The sequence below is a fragment of the Cygnus olor genome, chromosome 1, assembly GCF_009769625.2.
Source record: "Cygnus olor isolate bCygOlo1 chromosome 1, bCygOlo1.pri.v2, whole genome shotgun sequence".
Lineage (NCBI taxonomy): Eukaryota > Metazoa > Chordata > Aves > Anseriformes > Anatidae > Cygnus > Cygnus olor.
The window spans coordinates 147,203,977-147,223,463 of NC_049169.1; the positions used below are offsets into that span (position 1 = coordinate 147,203,977).

The 19,487-nt window shown below is 41.4% G+C and overlaps 1 protein-coding gene and 1 long non-coding RNA gene across 8 annotated transcripts in view; one reads left to right on the top strand and one right to left on the bottom strand.

Annotated features, from left to right (window-relative positions):
- Positions 1-410: 410 nt before the first annotated feature.
- LOC121059883 lies at positions 411-3,415 on the bottom strand. 2 transcript variants are annotated; one of them, XR_005814680.1, is made up of 4 exons: positions 3,272-3,415; positions 2,793-2,951; positions 2,205-2,272; positions 411-1,274 (listed from the first exon to the last, which is right to left on the bottom strand). It is a non-coding gene; the product is annotated as an uncharacterized LOC121059883 (long non-coding RNA). The 2 variants fall into 2 exon arrangements; XR_005814679.1 differs by lacking the exon at positions 3,272-3,415 and having other exon boundaries at positions 2,793-3,128.
- NAXD (NAD(P)HX dehydratase) overlaps positions 3,279-19,487 on the top strand; it is a 49,326-nt gene continuing 33,117 nt past the window's right edge. The window contains exons 1-6 of one of the 6 annotated variants that reach the window (XM_040537020.1): positions 3,303-3,418; positions 4,686-5,266; positions 6,319-6,690; positions 10,047-10,197; positions 11,512-11,557; positions 13,286-13,374. In XM_040537020.1, coding sequence (XP_040392954.1) covers positions 4,705-5,266; positions 6,319-6,690; positions 10,047-10,197; positions 11,512-11,557; positions 13,286-13,374 — 1,220 coding nt within the window. In that variant the 5' untranslated portion in view covers positions 3,303-3,418; positions 4,686-4,704. Of the gene's footprint in view, positions 3,419-3,636; positions 3,804-4,456; positions 5,267-6,318; positions 6,691-10,046; positions 10,198-11,511; positions 11,558-13,285; positions 13,375-19,487 lie in introns of those variants that run through there. The other 5 variants (XM_040537007.1, XM_040536997.1, XM_040537013.1 and 2 more) reach the window with 5 other exon arrangements.

Sequence of the window (19,487 nt, forward strand, 5' to 3'; positions counted from 1 at the left end):
AGAAGGCTACCAAAAGAAACTATTTGTTTTAACTTTTTGGATGTTGCTTAAGAGTCATGCAACTGTATGTATGCTTGTTTGCACCAGGTATCAGGAACTTGTTTGAATCAGTTGGGTGAGCCCACAAAAAAACATCTTCACTTTTACTGCAGTACATAGGTCATTCTTATTTACTGCTCTAAGAAGAGGACAAAACAGAAATATTCTCTTTACAGTTTCCTTGTTACCTGCTTTTTTCACCATTAACACTTAGCAAAATGAAAAGTTCTTACTGTCCACTTTGTGTAAAACAAAAATTATCTAGTGATGCATGGGATTCAAAATGTTATCATACTCAATATGTCTAAATATCTGTACCACTCTTGTAAAAGAAACTGTAGAGACTAAATTATTACAAACTATTTAATCGAGTGTAGGTATATTTGTTCCCATTTACAGTTTCCTTTCCATTCTTCAGGCCATGTGACATTCCTGTTTAGTAAATGTTACAGGCAAACCAAAGTATGTTGTGTTTTAGTAAGTGCTTGTCAGTAATACTTTGCTGCTGTCCTCTCTCCTGAATATAAGAATGCACAGAAGTATAGTGGCAGGACTAATTATAGCTTCAGGTTGTCTTATTTAACTAAAAACATTTAGTTTCTTTGCAGCCTAGAGAGACATCAAAACTAAGAGACTAAAATTAAATGGTATAAAAATCCATTTTGTCCTGTACTAGGAAAGCCACAACATTTATTGAAAAAAAAATGCTCATTCCACTCACTTTCATGGCAGTAAATTTAACTGATCATAACACCTGCAGAATTGCCCCCTTATTTCTTTATCTTAACGCCTACACCATTACTGCCTTCTCCATTACTACTATCAATTCCAACCCTAATATTTAACTAGGTAAACATTCAGATGAAATAAAGACTTTTGACTTTTTCACCTTTTTCATGGTGAAAAGTGCTTCCACATTCCCATTCCAACAACAAAAAATCTTAGGTCACACTTTATGGGTAGCTCCAAGCTAATTACTACTTCTGAGTTCCTCCACTCCCTCACTCCACACAAACAATTAAACCTTCTGTTGCAGTTATTAACATGGATATGCTTTCTGACCTAAAACGGTGATTGCAATACAGGTTGACATTTATTTGAATGGAGAATGCAATCAAAGGATGTTGCAAGCTCTGCTGTTGCCACCTGCTGTCCACGTTCACCTTGGAATGGCTTGGGCAGGCAGGATTGCACAATCCAAATGAGTGGCAAGGACTGAGTAGGCACAAAGTGATCTGAAACAGAAAGCAGTTGTGAATGGAGATTCAGCAGGAGCCTGCAGATGAGAACAATGGTCCAGAGTGATCGCTATCTGGGGATCTCTACATCTAGCTTACAGCCCATATTTCACCCCATCTATGTATATACACTCTGTTCCCAGCAAGCAACTGCTGTCAGCGACCGTGGCCACCTACTACTAAGTAAAACTTCAAATTGCTTGTCTGCTTTGGCAGGAGTAGGAAATTCTCAGGTAGGCCAATGATGTACGGCTTTCCTTTGCAGTAATTATTCCACTAGTGAGGAAGCTATGTTGCGGTGACAGTGCAGCTACAAAAGGGGTAAAATGCTGGAACTGAAAGCTGACATCAAGAGCTAGGGGCCAGCAACAGAGAAACAAGCAATGAAGCAAGAAGGATTTTAGTCCAAAGTATGAAAGGGAAGTTTGCACAGTCATTCCCTCCTTTCATGTGAGAGATGAACATGCAGACAAATGGACAGACCTGTTAGAAAAGGAACTCGTTAAAAAAAAGCACAGTATTTACCTAAAGAAATCAGTGCCTCTTTTAGTTGCATTTTCTCTCTGTTGGACATGTGAACTCTTGCCTCATCTACATTTTATCTTCTGTAGTTCTATAAATGGCTCTTTTTCCCTGCCTCATCCCCCAGTTAAGTAACAGTCCTGATGCTGCACTCAGAGATGGCACTAGTAGTTAGGGATTTACACTGTACAAGGTATAGAAATGGCAGCCAGTACAATACGAAAATAATCTAGAGTTAGATGCAGAGTAGTAGAACATTGGAAGAGTGGCAATGTGTTTTGCTCTAAGGTTTTACACTTGTGTTTGCTAATGTACAGTTAAAGTATGGTGAGACTAGATTAGTTGATGTTAAGGGTGGTATATAACAGCCTAAACAAAGCTGACATACAGGAAGCCCATAGATACCTTTAGGTTTTCTTCTACACTTTAATTGAGAATTGGGTCCCAGAAACACCACCGATTCCACAAAACTGCTACAAAGGAAACCAGAGAAGACAATGAAAAACAACATTACAATTATATCTTTCTTCCTCTCTCTTTTGCAGGGCACAAAACATATTTTTGGCAGAGCTAGAAATACTTGATGGGATCAAAACAGACATCTTCATTGTTCGTTTCCCCCTCTTTCCTGGACATTAAATCGGTGCTGGAGTTACAGGAAATCTACTTGGTCTTCATCCTTCCAGTTGGTATCAAAACATGAGTGTAAGAAATGTGGTGTTCAACAGTCTGGTAATTCTTTTTGGGGCTAGAATTCATGTGAAAGCTAAACATGATTAGCCATCAAATCTATCTTTTAGGTTGCAGTACAGTCAAATAACCAAAGGATAAAAAGGATTACTTGTGCTGACTGAATACAAGGCAAGTTTCACTGGCCCGGTATTAGTTTTAAAATCATATCAGATACCAGAACCTATAGAAGAGTAACTTTTCAGAAAACAAATTAAAACTTGACAGTGCACTTGTCAGGCTTCCAAGTTTCTGCTTCGGTACCTGTGTTACTGTTCAATCCGGATTATTAAAAGCCCAGGTCGTCTGTCTTGCAGTTTGCAGACAGCACGGCTTTTTAAAATGATGCCTCCAAAGCTGAAGGGCACAAATCACTCGTTTGGGTTTGGTCCAGGCAAATCTGGCAGATTTTTTGTCCACATCCTTATATAAAGAAAAAAAAATGTAAAAGACAATGTCGTCTGTCTTCATCCTAGCAAAATATTGATTGAGATGTTGATATCTTACTTCTAATTAGGCCAGAAGCTTTTCTGAAAAATTAACAACAGTCTTGCTGGAAATACCCAGAAGCGTAGGGCAGAAATTAGGACTATTCTGAGCTTCAATGTTTCAGGTATCTCGTGCCTAAAAATTTCAGTTTTTCTTGTATTTTGATGTATTGCACTATGTAGGTACTGTAGGACCAGAGATGAACACTAGTGGGTATTTCCACCGGCTTTGGTGCGTTTTAAAGAAAATATTACAAGAATACTGCTCTAAGATGACGTGTCTGGGATATAGATAGAAACTTCGCCATATATCACGCTCCCAAATCGGAGGTTTGCTCGAAAAGCCCGGTGAGATGAGGGTGGCGAGGAGCTTCCAAAGGCTGGCAGCGATAAATAAAAACGGTAATTCCGCAGCGTTTTTAATTGCCGACGGGCTGAGGGGGCAACCTGAGATCGCCCCAGCCGCGAACACCGGAGCCCACCCCGAGGCGACGGCCTGGGAGCGGGCCGCGGGCGGCCATTACCGGCGCTGCCGCCACCTCAGCGCGGCGCCGCGCCGCCATTGGCTGCCGCCGGCGGGGGGCAGGATGGCCGCGGGGCGCCGCGGGGAGGCGCGGAGCGGAGCCGGGCTGGGGCGCCCGCGTAGGCCGGCCCTGCCCTGCCCTGCCCGGCACGGCTCGGCCCCGGCGCGGCGCGGAGGCGGAAGCCGAGCCCATGAGTTGGGTGCGCCGCTTGCCTGCGCGCTCGGCGGCGGCGGCGGCTGGCGGCAGCCCCGCGCTGCGGCGAGGTGAGAGGGGAGCGGGGCACGGCACGGCGCGGCCTCCCCCCGGGGGAGGACGCGGGGACGGGGCGGTGTGAGCGTCCCCGCAGCGGCTGCGCCCCGCGGGTCGGAGCGGGTCGGGAGGGCAGCGCTGCGCCCGCTCACCTGCTGGGCTGGGGGGGGGGGTGGCACAAAGCGGGGGGCGTCCGTGTGCCGGCGGGCACCCCGCTGTGCGTGTGCAAGGGGCTGGGGGTGTGCAAGGGGCTGGGGGTGTGTAAGGGTGTCAGTGCCCGTGCGGGCAGCAGGTCGCCGCGCTGCCTGCGGGGGCGTGCAGGGTCCGCGCTCCACTGCGGCGGGAGGGGGGGAGGAACGGGGGGAGGAGGAGGAGGAGGAGGAGGAGGGAGGGAGGAAGGAGGAGGAGGAGGAGGAGGAGGGAGGCGCTGCCATGAGCAGGGCCTCCAAGTGCAGGCAGCGCCGCCGTCCTGCTGCTGCTCCCGGAGGAGCCCGGGGCGGGGGAGCGGCGGCGCGCGGCTGAGCGGGGCGGCGGCGCGTCCTTTCTTTCCTCGTTGTTCTCGGCGGAGGGCGAGCGAGCGAGCGAGCGGCGGGGGAGGGGTTTTTATTTTATTTTTATTTTTTATCCCCCCCTCCCCTTCCAACCCCCCTCCCCCCCCTATTTGCAGGTGACCGCAGCGGCGGCGCCGGGAAAAGTTTTGCGTGCGGGCGGCGGCCCGGGCTGGGATGCGGGTCCCGGGGCTCGGCTCCCCGGCGCTTCCCGGGCCGGGGCTGGTGCAGGCGCCCCCTGGGAGAGCGGCGAGCGGGCACTGAGCCCCCTCCCTCCTCCCCTCCGTCCCTCCCTCTCCCTGCCTTCCCCTCCCGTCCCTCCCTCTCCCCGGTGCGCGGCCATTGCAGTGACCCCGGCCGGCCGAGGATGATCACGAGCACGCGGGGCTTCCTCTGGTCGGACCTGGAGACGCGGGCGCTGCTGGAGATCTGGGGCGAGGCGGACGTGCAGTCGGCGCTGGACGGCAACTTTCGGAACAGCCATGTGTACCGGGACGTGGCGTGCCGCCTGGCCGAGCTGGGCTTCGAGCGCACCCCGGAGCAGTGCCGCATCCGCATCAAGGGCCTCAAGCGGCAGTACTACCAGGCCCGGGACGGGCTGAAGAAGAACGGGCACGCCCGCAAGATCTGCAAGTACTACGACGAGATGGACCGCATCCTCAGCTGCAGGGGGGGCCCCGACGGAGCCCCCGAGCCCCCCGCCGCCCCGCTGCCCGACGGCCCCCAGCCCGTGGGTCCCCACGGCGGGCCGCCCACGCCGGGCACGCCGCACAACAGCCGCGAGGTCGACACGGAGCTGGACGAGGACGCCGAGCTGGAGTCCCCCCGCGACAACTTCACCGAGGACTCCGGGGAGTGCTCCTCGTACGCCGACCACCCCATCAAGGTGGAGTGTCCGCCCTTCGCCATCCCGGTGCCGCCGGGCGACGGTGAGTAGCGGGTGGCCTCCCCTCCGGCCGCTTCTGCATCACTCCCAAATCCGCCGCCTCCCCTCCTCTGCACCTCGCTCGGCCTCCCAAGGGTGCCTGGGAGGGGAGCAGGTGGGAAATGACGCTGGGATGGAGGCCCTGAGGAGAGGAGGTTTTATTGGGGTTGAGCAGGGGGAAGCCAACTGGAAGCGGAGATGAGGCGAGGCGTCAGGTAGCGCCTCTCGCCGGAGGATTTTCCCGTTCCCTTCGGCTTACGTGCGGTCCTGTTAAGCAGTATTACGATGACGATGAAGATAATACCTGAAAAATCTGCTTATTGTTGCAGAAACGGGCCAGAAAGCTAGGGGTAGCTTTTACGTAATTAACTGCTTGGGTTGTTTCGGAAACCCTGCTTCCAACTTCAGCAGGCTGGCAGACAGGAGAAGTCTTTAGATAAAGCCTGCCCCTTCCTCTCTCGTTCTTTTCCCCCAGCTCTGTATGTGTGTTGTGGAGGTGGGGGGGCAGCGTTATTTGTTTGTTTTGAATCTAGATTAATGCCATGTTTTTAATACAAACGTGAACCTGTCTTCAGCAGTTGACATCACTGAGGAATCAGCCAATTGGTTGACGTTTAACCAACCTTCTTTTTACACATAAACCCCATCAAAGGGTTGTTTACACTAATGTTCTTTTGAAATGCAAATCCAGAATGCCAACAGACTGAAACTCAATTTAGATTAATGTAATTACCTGCAATGCACAAATGAGCCTATACTGTTTAATAGCCTTCACTTAAACCTTTTTACAAGATCAAAAAGACTCCCATTGTTGAAGTTTAGTACTACAACAATTAAAAGATGTCTGCGTGATTTTCGTGCTACCTTTACGACTTTGTAGAAGCTTGAGGTTTTTTGCTTTGGTACTCTGAAATATAAATATCTGAAATAATTACAGTTCTCACTGAGGAAGAATAATAACTTAGTGACACGTTCGGTCCGCATCTCGTAGGGAGATTTTTTTGGTGCTTTCTTCTTAGTCCTTCAGAAAAATAATTCTCTCACTTCTTGTTTTAGGCTTTAAAGAAATAAGCGCTCCTACTGTTACTCCACCTCTCAATCAGCCCAAAAGATCAAAAAAACGCCATGCAAATTTAACATTGGATAAAATGATGGAAAAATTCCTGCAACAGAGCGTGGATACAGAAGAGAAATTTTACAGATACGAAGAGCAGAGGCTCAAAATTGAGGACAAGCGTCGTGAAGCTGAGCATGCCCGAGAGCTCCAGATGTTACAGATGTTGGGACAGATGTTGGCAGGAATTTCTTCTACGGTATCACAAAGGTCACAATCTATACCAGCGAGTCCACCTCAGAGGGCAAACCATCGCTCATATGGGGATAACTTTAATTATAATGCTGTGACAGCAGCACTTTCTCCACCGATAGGTACTTCCTTCTATAGCATAAATAAAAGCAATGTTTTTTTAAAGGTTCTATGTGAAAGCTCTGTTAGTAAGCAGCTTTTCAAAATAAATGGTAGTTGGAACTATTTAATACCGTGGTGAAGGTGTCTGTCTGATGTAAAACGAAATTGTCACTTGCACCATTGTACTGATTATATAACATAGATTTGTTAGTTATAACAAACTCTAATGAGTGAAATAACACTTTTAAAACCCTGTAAACATCAGGGAGTTCTTTCCACGTTTACATGTCTGTAAAACGAAGTTAGGAGAAGTTTTATATATAAAAGACAAGTAGTATGTTTGCTGAAAGCTATGTAGAAACAGGTATGTTGTAGCAGAAATTCTGCTATTGAAATTAACAGGACTAACTCAGTGTGTGAAATTAAGGATACGCATACGTTTTTTCAGGGTTGGGATAAGACTTGAATTTTGCTTACGTTCAAGTAAGTCAAATGTTAAAGTCCAGCCTTAAAATAAATTTCTTTAAATATGTATTCTGAATCCTATCTTTTAATTAAACACCATATTACTGTAGTAGACACAGTACAAGGTGGAAATACTGGCATATATTTTTATTCTATACCAGTTCATCTATAAATTCTTTGGGGGCCTGAATTTATGTTAGAGAAAAAGGCAAAGCAAGAACTCTAGACTTGGTGTTTATGCACAGACCTTTTCTTCTGTAACTTACGTGTGGGCCAGAAGCTGATAATCAGATATTAGCATTCATTAACAGACTTCTAAGCTCTGTGGTTCTGTGTCATTTATCCTTATCATAGTCTCTTTGTATGTGGAGGTAGACTTGATGGGCAGGAGGAAAACGGGTATTCTGTCAGTGCTGAAACCAGAGTCAGCTTGAGACCCGGTGGTTGTAGCCTGCTGTCTTGAAACAAGTCTCGTTCTGTTTTAATTCTGAGTTTCACACTGCTGGAAAGAGAAATTGTGGTTTGAAAAGAAAAAAAAAACACCCAAACCCACAGCACTGAATGATAATCCCGCACATCAGAACCGAAAAGGCACGCTCTGATTCCTGAGAGGATCTTGAAACCTTTTCAGTTCTACATTAAATATTCGGGCATTTCCCTGTAAAATGGATCGGGAACTGGGTGTTCAGGCCTATAGGGGTTTAGGCTAGGTGACTCTGTTGTGTTTCTTCTTGATCAGATAGTTGGTCAGTAGCAATCCTCTATGTCAAAAGACTTTTATTGATAAATGACAGCATGGTTATGGATTTTGTGTTTTAACCACTGCTTTTACTTTTAAAGGAAAGGAAACCTAAAGTGCTTTAGAAAATCTCCAAGGAAGTCATTTGAGGTTCTCAGCTGGGGTGATGGTACCTACAAGGCTTTACCATTACTTCTAAAATGTTTTTTGCGAAAAGTTGAAGGAGTTTTATTATTTGTATGGGATCGAAACTGCAGTCTAGTTTCTCCTGCTGGATTTCACCATACAGGTTGTACAGCTGTAATACACTGTGCAAAAATGCTTTATGTATATTTAACTGTAGTAATGAGAAACTCAGGTTTCTAATCTTTCAAATGGTGAAGGCGTAACAAAGCGTTTGTAATACAATGTTAAAAATGAAGCTTCAAGCAACACATCTTCTAAGGAGTTAGGATTGCAGTTGTTGATAGCTAAATATGCCTTAGTGTTTATGTAGGTGAGTGTAGGGCTCCACAAAGAACTTCTTTCAGCGTAATTCAGTTTTCTTTTGTTTATTACATAATCACTTTATATTTACAAATGAACAAAAATCAGTAACAGAGGAACAGAGGAGTTTCTCAAGTCCTCCTAAGGTGTACGATATGTATGTTTAATGTGCGGTTGAAAACCAGTTAATGTATGAGGTGTGATTTAAAGAAGTTAATCTGCCCTGTTTCCAGAGGAGATGAGTGTTTTGTTTTACTAGGGGTTGCTGCAATACTATATTGGCCGTAATCCAAAACAAAGTGAATGTATATATATATTTTTTTTTACCTCAGTGGAAACAGAATGCCTGTATTATAGGAGGATTTTAGAAGCAAAAGATCAGCAAGGAGTATTTATTATTGTTGAACACTAAAGCATTTTATTGTTGATGATTAGTGTGTCTGGTTTAGGTTTAGATTTTGTGAAGGATGGAGAAAAAGATGCTTTCTGCTGATAGCGCGCAGATACAGAGTTTTCTTGCTTATTACTTTTTTTTTCATTTTTATGTCCAAATTTTCTGGCACATCTTTTTTTTCTTCTTTCTCCTTCATGGGTGGGATTACTAAATTTTATACAAGTGGAAATTAGGACTATTGTGGGACCTATTTTTTATGTAATTATCTATTAATATTCAGCAGTTCCTTGGAATATATTTTGGAGATCTGTAAAAAAAAAAAAAAAAAAAAAAAGAATAAAAGAAACGTGGATAAAGTGAAGGAGTAAAATATTAACATTTAAATAAACTGCTCTTCTCAACAGACTTGTACAGTAAATGAGTTTTGTTGAAATACAAGAGTTTATTCTTTTAGTGTATTTACTGCAATTTTTAGTTAAAACATCATTGATGTAAGTACTGGTCTTCTGTTTTGTCCCATGATAGGTAAACTTTAATTTGCTTTAGTTGTAATTATTGAAATACTTTTTTCTTCTAAATTTTCATAGTCTTTTGAACAGTAATTTGAGCATACAGCGTTCAGAGCGTATAGCTGTTTTAATATGTAGTGTCGAATGTAACCTTGCATCAGAGATCAGTAGTTGCGTTACAGCTAAAACTTGTGTTATTTTTGTAATGCTTGCTGCATCTAGTGCAATGGATTATAGTTTTGCAGAAAGACTTTTCATTATGCTTCGTAGCCACCTGCCAAAATAAGAGCAGTGAGTTAGGCCCTGATTCTGCTGAGATGTGGAAGCCTTTAAGGGGAAGTAAAAATAAGGTAGGGTATAAATATAAAATGTGGTTTTAGCTGTTCTGTGCTTGCTCTGTGTCTGGATGTGCTTAGTCCTTACTGAGTGTACCTATTTCAGTTGAGCTTAATTATGGAAGTGATTTCAGATTGACGATAGTTCTAAGTTGCGAAGTGTACGTATAACTATTCTGGGCTGTTGTTTCTCTCTCTACTTGAGCTCTAAGTTAGTACTGTGAGCAGTGAGAATGTTCTCCGCCTCAGACCCTAAGTTCATTTTAAAAATGATCACCTTCCTTAGTTACTTGGTGTTTTAAAGGCTTTTAGGTGGTAATGCTTTTGGTTTTTACAAGTACATCAGTTTGTATATCTTTGAGTGATTTTATTTGTGTTTGAGTACTTAAATGCTCATGTTAGTTTAAAAAAGAACATATTTTACAGTAAGACTTTTCTTCTTTTTCAGTTATAGAGAGAACTTTTTCACTGCACCGAACACACACTCTGAAGGATATGGAGAATATTTTTCAACTGGTGCGCAACGTTATCCCTCCTCTAACAGGAAAAAGGCATAAAGGTCAAGATGGACGTATAGGCATTGTTGGAGGATGTCAAGAGTAAGTTAAACAGAAATCTGGGTGTTGTTTCCAAGAGGTTGTGGATATTATTACTGCTTCTGGAAGATGTTCAAGCTCGCCTTGCATTTAAAACGGGAGAATTTTCTAGAGGGCTTTACTAGTCCATCATCATGACCATGCATGCTTATGAAAGAGCATGTTGCCCTAAGGTTGTGATGCAAAACTTTGGTGATGAATGTGATTGAAACTTAGAGTGCAGTTTGTGTCTGTGTCTACCCTTTCAGTCTTTTTTGACCACCCTAGCACTTTACTTTCAGTATTAATGTCTTTTCCCGTTGCATGATGAGGTTATAGAAGTAAACAGACTAAGACAGTGGCACAGCTGATCTGTGTTGTATTTTGGTATCTTGGGAACTGGATCTCTTAAATGAGGAATAGAATGTTGTGTTACTGTGAGCTTTTTGTTTTGATGAATTGTGGTGTTTACTAGATTCTATCAATATCCTGATTTATGATGTTTTGGAGTGATAGAAATAGTATGTTTCAAAAAAAAAATACAGTGTACATCAGTTAAATGTTGTACTGACCAAGAAATAAAACCTCTATTCTGTTTCTTGGCCACTTTCAATAATCTGCACAATACTTTGCATGAACGACTACACTGACTACACCTTCCTGTTTTTCGTTTTCCCCTTTTGAAGTAGAGGTGGCATCTTCTGTAAAAGAGATCTGCTGCTGGAGATCTGCCATTAATAAACATTCTATAAAGAGCAAAAATGTGCTATATTGTAGCTAGGTTGATTAGCCAGGAGTTAGTTTTCCTGTTGGTCTAATGGGCTTAGGTTCTTAATGTCTTTGCAGAAGTAGGCACCTCTGGAGGATGATTCTGCCCATATTCCTCTTTTCAGTCTTCATAAAGAGAATTCCGGACAACTGTGGTCCCAGTTTAGGTACTTCAGTTAAGCATCTAAAACCAGATGGGATTGATCTAGGTCATGGATCCCAGACTTGGCTTGCAAACAGTGCTCAACTATTGTTTTGTTTGTCTGTCTCCAAACTTTTAAGATGATTGTCTGAGAAGAGTTTGCTTTTTATGGCATGATCTTTATAAATATTTCTGTGAAAAGATCAGGTGTCTAAGGTGAAATCCTGGCTCCTTTCAAATCAAAGCAAGGTTTGAGATTGACTTCAGTATAGCAGGATTTTGTCTGTCTGTGACAGCAAACAAAAGAGAGCGCTTTTTTTTTTTTTTTTGATTTGCCCTTGAATTTGAGACTTCATTATGGTAGAGTGATTTCCAGATTATCTAACCTCATGAATGTGCTTCCTAACCTAAACTGTATTTCATTCTAGATACACAGGAGCACCATATTTTGCTGCAATTACAGCTCTCAAAGCGGTACGTGTTCTCTACCAATCCAAAGTGAACTTTTCATCAGTTATGTTGGCTTAGTGCCATTTTTAAAAGGCATTTGCTCTGTGCTGTACTTGAAATTGGAGTTCTAAAAGGTCTTCTATTTAACAAAGAAAATTCTTATTTCTGGAGTTGTAGAAATATTTTGTGTGTCACTTGCTGTTTTTTGGAAGTATTTCCTCTGTACAAGGTAAAGTTAGAGATAAGTCAAAAAATGGAATGTTTTAGGGGAGAACTGTTTCATCAGAGGCTCAGAACGGAAATCTGAAAACTTGCTGAAATAGATTCTCAAATATCTTTAGAGTATTGTTTAAAGTTACATTTTCAGTGTGGCAGTCAGAATTCTTCAGAATTTTTTTCCATACTTGCTAAGTGTGTTGAATGAAGTAACTTTCTTTCAAAACTTAGAGCTTTAGGCTAATAAAATTCTTGGGTGCTATAAGTCTGACCGTAGTTGGTTAAATCTAATGCATTTTTTTTAGTAGCATGTTTTATTTACATTATAAGCTCTAGCAGAAGTGTTTCCCAATGTTTTTTTTTTTTCCTAGAAGTGATTTTAGTGACACATTAACTGGCTAAAAATATATTTACAGCACGCTACAGAAATACATTTGTGATTATACAAATATAAACAAATCATGCTTACATAATGTATACATGCTTTTCAGATACACATATTCTATATGTATACCAGCACTTTCAGTACTGCCTTTTCATCGTGTATGTTTTTTTCTTCTGAAGGCATGTTTCAGTATGTACCAATTCTGGTATTCCCTCCCCCACTGCAAGCATTTCTCCCCTTCTCCCCACAAAAGATGCAGTCCCTCAAGGATTTAAAACTGTAATGATATCATTTAATAATCGTATATAAAATGCTAAAGCACTCAGCTTTCTGTTCACTATGTTCAAATACAGTAGTACACTAGGAGGTCCTCTGTTGAAGTTGCTTGGTCACAGCTCATTACATCTGCATAGGATGAACCATAGGGTCAAATTTAAGAATTGCATAGAAGCTTGAAGTATTAAATGTGTAGAAGTAAAGCAGAAGAGACACTTCCTTAGCCTTGTGAAATTTCAGCATGGAAGACAAATAGCAGACAGGGCTTTCTGGTCACTGCTTACATAATTTTTAAGTGTACTTGGGATTTTTTTAGTTCATAATGGAAGCTTGAGGCTAAACTCCTCAGCTTTATTTAGCTGAAGGGAACCTGTTGAAATTGTGCCAGCCTTTATCTGCTATGGATTTGGCCTGTTGAGTAAAAATGGTAGGACTGGAATAGTACTCGTAGATTGCTATAGCTCTATTTTGCAAGTATATTACAGTATTACTTTTCCTCTCTAGTGCAGCTTATCTCATGTTCAACTATGTTCTCCTGCCTTTTTTTCCTGTTGTACACGTGCTGTTTTAGTCTTTGCTAATCTGGAATGAGAAACGATGCTCAAGTGAGTAAAAGTTCAAGATCTGTGTTTTTGGTCATCCTTTTGTTGAGAAACAGAAAAAAATATTTTGGAAGGTAGATGCAAAAAATGGTATAAACTTTCTCCAAAATATTGCATGGTATGATAAGCCAAAATAGAAAAAATACAAAAAGTTTGCTTTAACCGCCAAGAAGTAGGAATTTAGATGAAGTATTTACTGAATAAGCTTTGGAATGACTAAGTTGTTATTAAGTACAGAATTGATGATTCTATTTGTATTTTTTTCTTTTTTAGGGTGCAGATTTATCCCATGTGTTTTGTACCAAAGATGCAGCAACAGTAATCAAATCATATAGTCCAGAGCTGATTGTTCATCCAGTCCTGTAAGTGACTTACCTTTTTTTTAATGAGTATATATATATATTTTAATGAACAAGTCGAGATTACTAGTTTGAACATTTCAGTCTGACAGTTGATTAGTTTGTGTCGTGTCATTTCTTTTTTTCTGAGTTACAGGATGGGTGAGCTGGAGATTATGAAAAAAAGCCTGTTTTTGTCCTTTCATTAAAAACAGTTAGATATTTGTTGCAGAACAATCAGTTGTGAAGTTTTTCATTACTATCAGAGTACTATCAGTACTATAAAGTAGTATCAGATGTTGCTTTCCACTACTTGCTGACGTGTTTTGTGATTGTAATGCATTTAAATGTGAGCAGTAGCAAAATCCAGAGCTAAGATTCACTACAAGTCAGCATTTTAGAATCTGCATTTGAAAGACAAATAGAGTATGTTCTCTTGCTTCTTCTGTCCAAAAAATATTTAACAGTAGCGTATCTGTTTCTTCTCACTATTTTGTCTGTAGTCTTTTACCTGAAGTTACTGGGCAAGGGGGGCACTTATTTTCATGTTTCTTCATGAGCATCTTGCATCAGATACACAGCTGCTGCTGGGGAATAAATGGATGTTGTTATCTAAAATAAAAGGTTTATTAACGTGAAGATGACAGGTTTGATAAGTGGCTGTCCTAATTGGGAAAATCAGTGTGCACTGCCCTGAACTTGTATTCTGAAATGTGCTACCAGTTGGTAAACTTTAACAGGATAGATTGTTTCAATTAGGTGTTGCGATGGTATGCAATGAACACTGTAAATGAGATTTAGGATGTGTGCCTTACCTTTATGGCCCTGAGCTTAGCTTGCACCCCTGTGTGTTAAAGTCCATTGGTGTACATAGCAAAGCTAGAAAAAACATATTTAAAACCATATTTGCCAGATATTTCTGTCAGGAAAGGTTTATGACAGTAGAGATATTTTGGTGTGTGAGAAGTAGAATATTTCCCTTATGGGGATGCCTCAGTTGGAAGCCGTAGCAGTTGAAAGAAGTATATTACAGTCTAATGGTGGCTTTCTTTCCTGTCTGTAGAACAAGGTGCTTAGAAAGAGGTCAGTCAACAGACAGGTGTCAAGGGTTGAATTTTATTTTTATTAGAGACTGAAGAAAACCCTTGACTTTGTGGATTTTACATAGGGAATCTGAAATCAAGGGGGAGATAGCAGGGCAGGGTTTTTACAAGTCCAGCTGTTTTAGCCTCTAAAATCCAAAAGGCAGACGTTGAGTTGATGTTTTGTCTGATACCATACAATAACAAATGAGATGGAAAATATTAATGGCAGTATTAGCTTGTAACTTAGGTTGTCTTGGTGAGTGCCACTTGGGATACAGCGTATGGTTGCCTTCTATGGGAATGGTTGACCTTGCCTCGCAAGAAGCGTTTTTAGTTTGTGCTATCTGTGGTAATGGAAAAGTCTTACAGGAAAAACAGAAGCAGCATAATCAAAAATGGAAGTGACTGTATAAACAGTAACATTTCTGCTTGTCGGGACCAAATTGTGCCTACTAAATATGTGGGTTTTTATATGCGGATTTCTCAATCGGTGTCTTCTGTGCTATTCAGATTTCAATGGAAATTCTTATTCTTCTGCTAGCAAAAAGAACTTTTGAGTTTGAACTTTATCTCTCCTATAAATTCCTGTACAAAGTGTGATGAATCTAGACATTTTCATATCCATATAGCATTAAGTCTGAAAATCGATGATAATGTGTAATACTTTTGTTATAACTGATTAATTTCACCCAGACAGCTGGCTAATTGCATGAGTCAATGGCTCTGTAAATATTGCTTATATGACATTCAAAATGAAAAAATGTGAATACCAGAATGTTCAAATTTTGTCAGTTAAATTTCTGTTATTTTTATCTCTTCTGTTTCATTTGAAGAAAAGAGAAAATAGCCTTTTTTAGTTAGAAAGGAAAAAATCCTGACTGACTGTATTGTGCCCGTATTTAATTCAAATTTACACAAGCAGCCTGTTTTTCTAGTGAAATCCTTTTGTCTTCAGTGTCACGTTGTTCGTATGATCTTTTATAAGTTGAAGAGAAGTTGGAGTTCTGTTAGCATGGCTGGCTGCTCCTGATTCAGAGCCTGATCTCTTAAACAGTCTTTGTACTTTCTCCCGGGCCACGCTTCACGCATGGGAGAAACTCCGGGTAAAAACCTCCGAGCTACGTCATTGTTTTCTTTTGTGTCCCTCCCTAAAACTTTGCTTTGTTATAATTTTTCTGTGACCCTTCAGAGTAATAAGGTAGCTGTTGTAGCACCCTCTTATTATGCTAATCATAATTATGGCCCTGTGGACTTCTCAATTCACTGTTTGAGCAACTTGGCGTCTTGCCAGGGTTCAACTGCCATTTTGTACAGCCAGAAGTCTGACATTTTATCATCTCCTCTGTGACTTGGCTGCTGCTATCTCTCAGGGGTATCTGCCTTCACCTCAAAGGGGATCACCTTAAGGAAAAAACACTTCTGAAAGTAGGGGCTCCTCTGGCTCCTTCGAGCTGCTGTAGCCGACCTGTGACAACATGACTAACAGAGGTGTGTGAGCTAGAAGTTGTGCAGTTGTGTTTCAGGTCCTTGGCATATGTCTGTCACTTCAAGGATGTGAAGAATGTTATATGAGGAGGATTGAGTAGGATTGCCGAAGGAGGGTTATGAAAACGGGCATCCAACATTGCAGTGTTACCAGGGCAATTCCGTGTGGCCACAGCTGCAGATCTTTCTGGGATTCATTTTTAGTGCAACGTCCCATGCTAGAGACACCCATAATGCAAGTTTCTCTGTGATTTTTATCTCGTGACTTCATTCTCTGTTCCTGTGTGTGAAGGTAGGAGAGCCGGAACTGCACGTTGCAGCCTGGGATCTGGAAAGATGAAGCTTTAACACCTGGCTCTGTGTGTCCTCACTGCCTGAGCTGAAAAATCATAGCTGTATTTCTTGGGACAATGAGTAGTCAATATTATCAATAGTAGCTTTTCCTTCTTAGTCAGGGGTTCTCTCAAAGGCATTATTGTTCCTTCAGCAATGATGGTATTAATAAAAGCATTAATTAAAAATTAACCAGCTAGCCAGTTCAGTAATTTTGCTGACTGACTTTTTGCTTTCCTGTGGAGAATCTAGAAGTGTGTATTGCAGAAGTCAGGGTATTTGAATAGTATACTATTTAGTATACTGAGAGTATACTGTGTCTTGGTCATAGCTGCCTTGCTCTTGCTACCACCGTCTACATTTTGTGCTGTTTTTCTGTTTTCTCTGTTAGCATGCTCCTACCATAACTTCTACACAAAACCAGACAAGATAAAACTTACTGAAATGCAGAAGCCAAGTTTTTTTTCAGTCATTTTCTGTATGGATCTTTGCTGTAGATATGTATAGACTTTCTTGCTTTAATGTTTGGAACTTTCTAGAAAACTGTTTTCAGGAGTGTTTTTATATTGCCTTTGTTAATTCCTTGGCTTAGGTCAGGTTGAGTAGCCTGCTTGGATACATGTCTTGGGTTAGCTTATACTGTCTTGATAGGTCAGTGATCACAGAGTTAAATGAGCTATACGAACAGAGCTGGCTATATTTTAAAAGAAGGTAAGAGTAAATCTATTCTGCTAGTTCACCTCTTAGTCCTCTTACGAGGACTTTTTTGTAATCTTACAGAGTTTTTCCTTCTTCATAGGCCTGGAAAGATCAAGATACTACTGAGTAACCCACTTACAACCTTCTTGTCAGACAATTTATTTGTAAAGTCAATAGTTTTATATTCCTTTTTCCACAGAGTTTTATCAGAGAAGCTGTCTGAGGTGTCAGGTCATAAATTTCTTGTGGTCCAGAAAAACTCATGTAATTTTTCCATTCTCAAAAAAAAAATCTTCCTTAAACAAAATACAGATTTAGAACTAATACCTTTCTCCCAGCTGGCCATATCTCTGGGTTTATATGGACTGGGAAGGATTGACAGAACTACCAAAAGTCTTACAGTTAATTGCAGAGTTCAACTTTTGCTTTGGATTTTGAAAAATATATTTTTTTCTCACTTTGAAATAAAAATGATTGAGGAGGAAAAATTTCATGAGGCTGGCCAGTGTGTTGAGGCCAGCTACTATTAATGAAGAAGCTTAGCTTTGGCCCTGGTTGCTGGTATGTATTTACTTGTTTTTACTTGATTTTGTCCATGATCTGATAAATTGAAAAAATTGTGAAGGCGAATCATGGATAGTGAGCTCCTGATACATTATTTGAGTTCACTCAGAAAAGCTGCTGTTTCTTCGCTTTATGGTGCCAAGTGAATAAAAGAGAGGAGATGTGTTCACCTCATGCTCTAGTCCCTTTCCTCCCTGTTGTTGCAAGGCTCCTTATCCCGGGTGAAAACTTATAGATGTTTTATCACTTCAAAATGGGAGATGTCGTAAAACATTTTTGACATCACTGTGGGGAGTGACTCTGCTGTTGCTGCATCTTGCTATGTCAGAAAGAGAAGCATACACATGTAGGTGCTTTGTGTTCAGGTTGGGTCCTGGTCAAATTCATCCTTCTGAATACTTGCTATGCTGCTATGATTTGACACTGGGATTTGATTTCTTTGGTATATAATTTTTCTTGAGTTTGAGTGAAGAAAGGCATGATTGGTATTTGGCTTTTCTTTATTATTTGAAGCTCTTAGGATCTCATTCCTTTTTCCAGCTGACAATCACCAAAACATGTTTAGGCTGAGACTTGTTCTGTCTTCTCAGGCATAGAGAGTTGACTTGAAGTACTCAAGCCTTCCTGGTATTGGTTCAACTATCAGCTGTACCTTAAGAGCAGAATGTAAACTAGAAAGTGATATCAATGTAATAAAAACTTGTCACTTTGTTTATCAGTCAACATAGTAAAAGTAACATGCGTGAGTTTTTCTAGGGACATCTCAATTCTGCTTCATTCTGAGGAAAGTTACATTGTCATCCCAGCTTCATTCTGTCACTTAAAATCACAGGTTTGGGTTGATTGCAGTCTGTTTGGAAGGATTTTTGACAGTTCCTGCTTACCAAGTCAGTTACAGGGAGTATTAATAGGGCAGGACTGCTTCCATTAACTCTAAAATATGAAAACAGCTGAGTCAAGACATTTGGTTATCACGATACTTTTGGGGTGGATCGCTGTAACGCACGTTGGTGATGTGATGTAGTATTACATTGGTGATATGATTGAGATCGAAACACGCTAGAACTGCTTTGAAGGTTTGGATATATCTAAATGAAGGCCGTAAAATAATTGTGTTGGTACTTGTGGTGTCTTTACGAGGCCGGATGAGGTTGCCCTTGAGTGCTGTCATCATGTCTGTGTGAGAAAGCTCAGAAAATAGATTGAAGCGATAGCTTCTTCTCCTTTGGGGCTCTTTCTCACAGGAGATGAGGCTCTGCTCTGCGTAAGAGAGGTGACCCCATTTGTGTAATGTATTTAGGTTTGTTATTAAGGAGGCTGCGGTTGGCTCTGGTGCCTGTAGCGTGTTGACAACATACCTGCCCAGTGCCTGGTGAAACAGATATTGTGCCTGAAATGAGAGCCTTTTGTGTCTGTGTAGCAGCTGTGGAATATGTTTGGGGTTTTGTCATCATTATTACAATGTGAAAGGTATGATAGGGTAACCAAGGCATTTTTTTCCAAATACATACCTTGGTAGGTAATTCACACTCACACTATCTTGAAGGTGGAATACAGAGCAAGTAAAGACTGTGGTGTCTGCATATAAAGAGCAGTCTCTGGCCGTGAACCTGGGACACCAGTGCTTCTCCTGGCTGCTGGCTTGCTGTTCTTGCCTGCTGTTAATATTTGAATGAAGCCTATCACATACACCTGCTTATTCGATAGCAGAAAAGGAATAATTGGTTTTAATATTATTCAATCCCTCCCTCATTAGGGCCTTTGCTTTTTTTTTTTTCATTTTCCTCCCTGTCATTTAGTCAGGTTGTAGCAAGTAAATAACTAATGTCTGTGCAGCCTTTGCAGATTAAACACTATATAAGCATCTTTCAACAGCCTGGTAGGTGACATTAACCATTTTGTCTTCTGAGCTTTGTTTTTGGCATTTTAACATACTAATCTTAATTCTCTAAATACCTCTTTTTGGTCTCT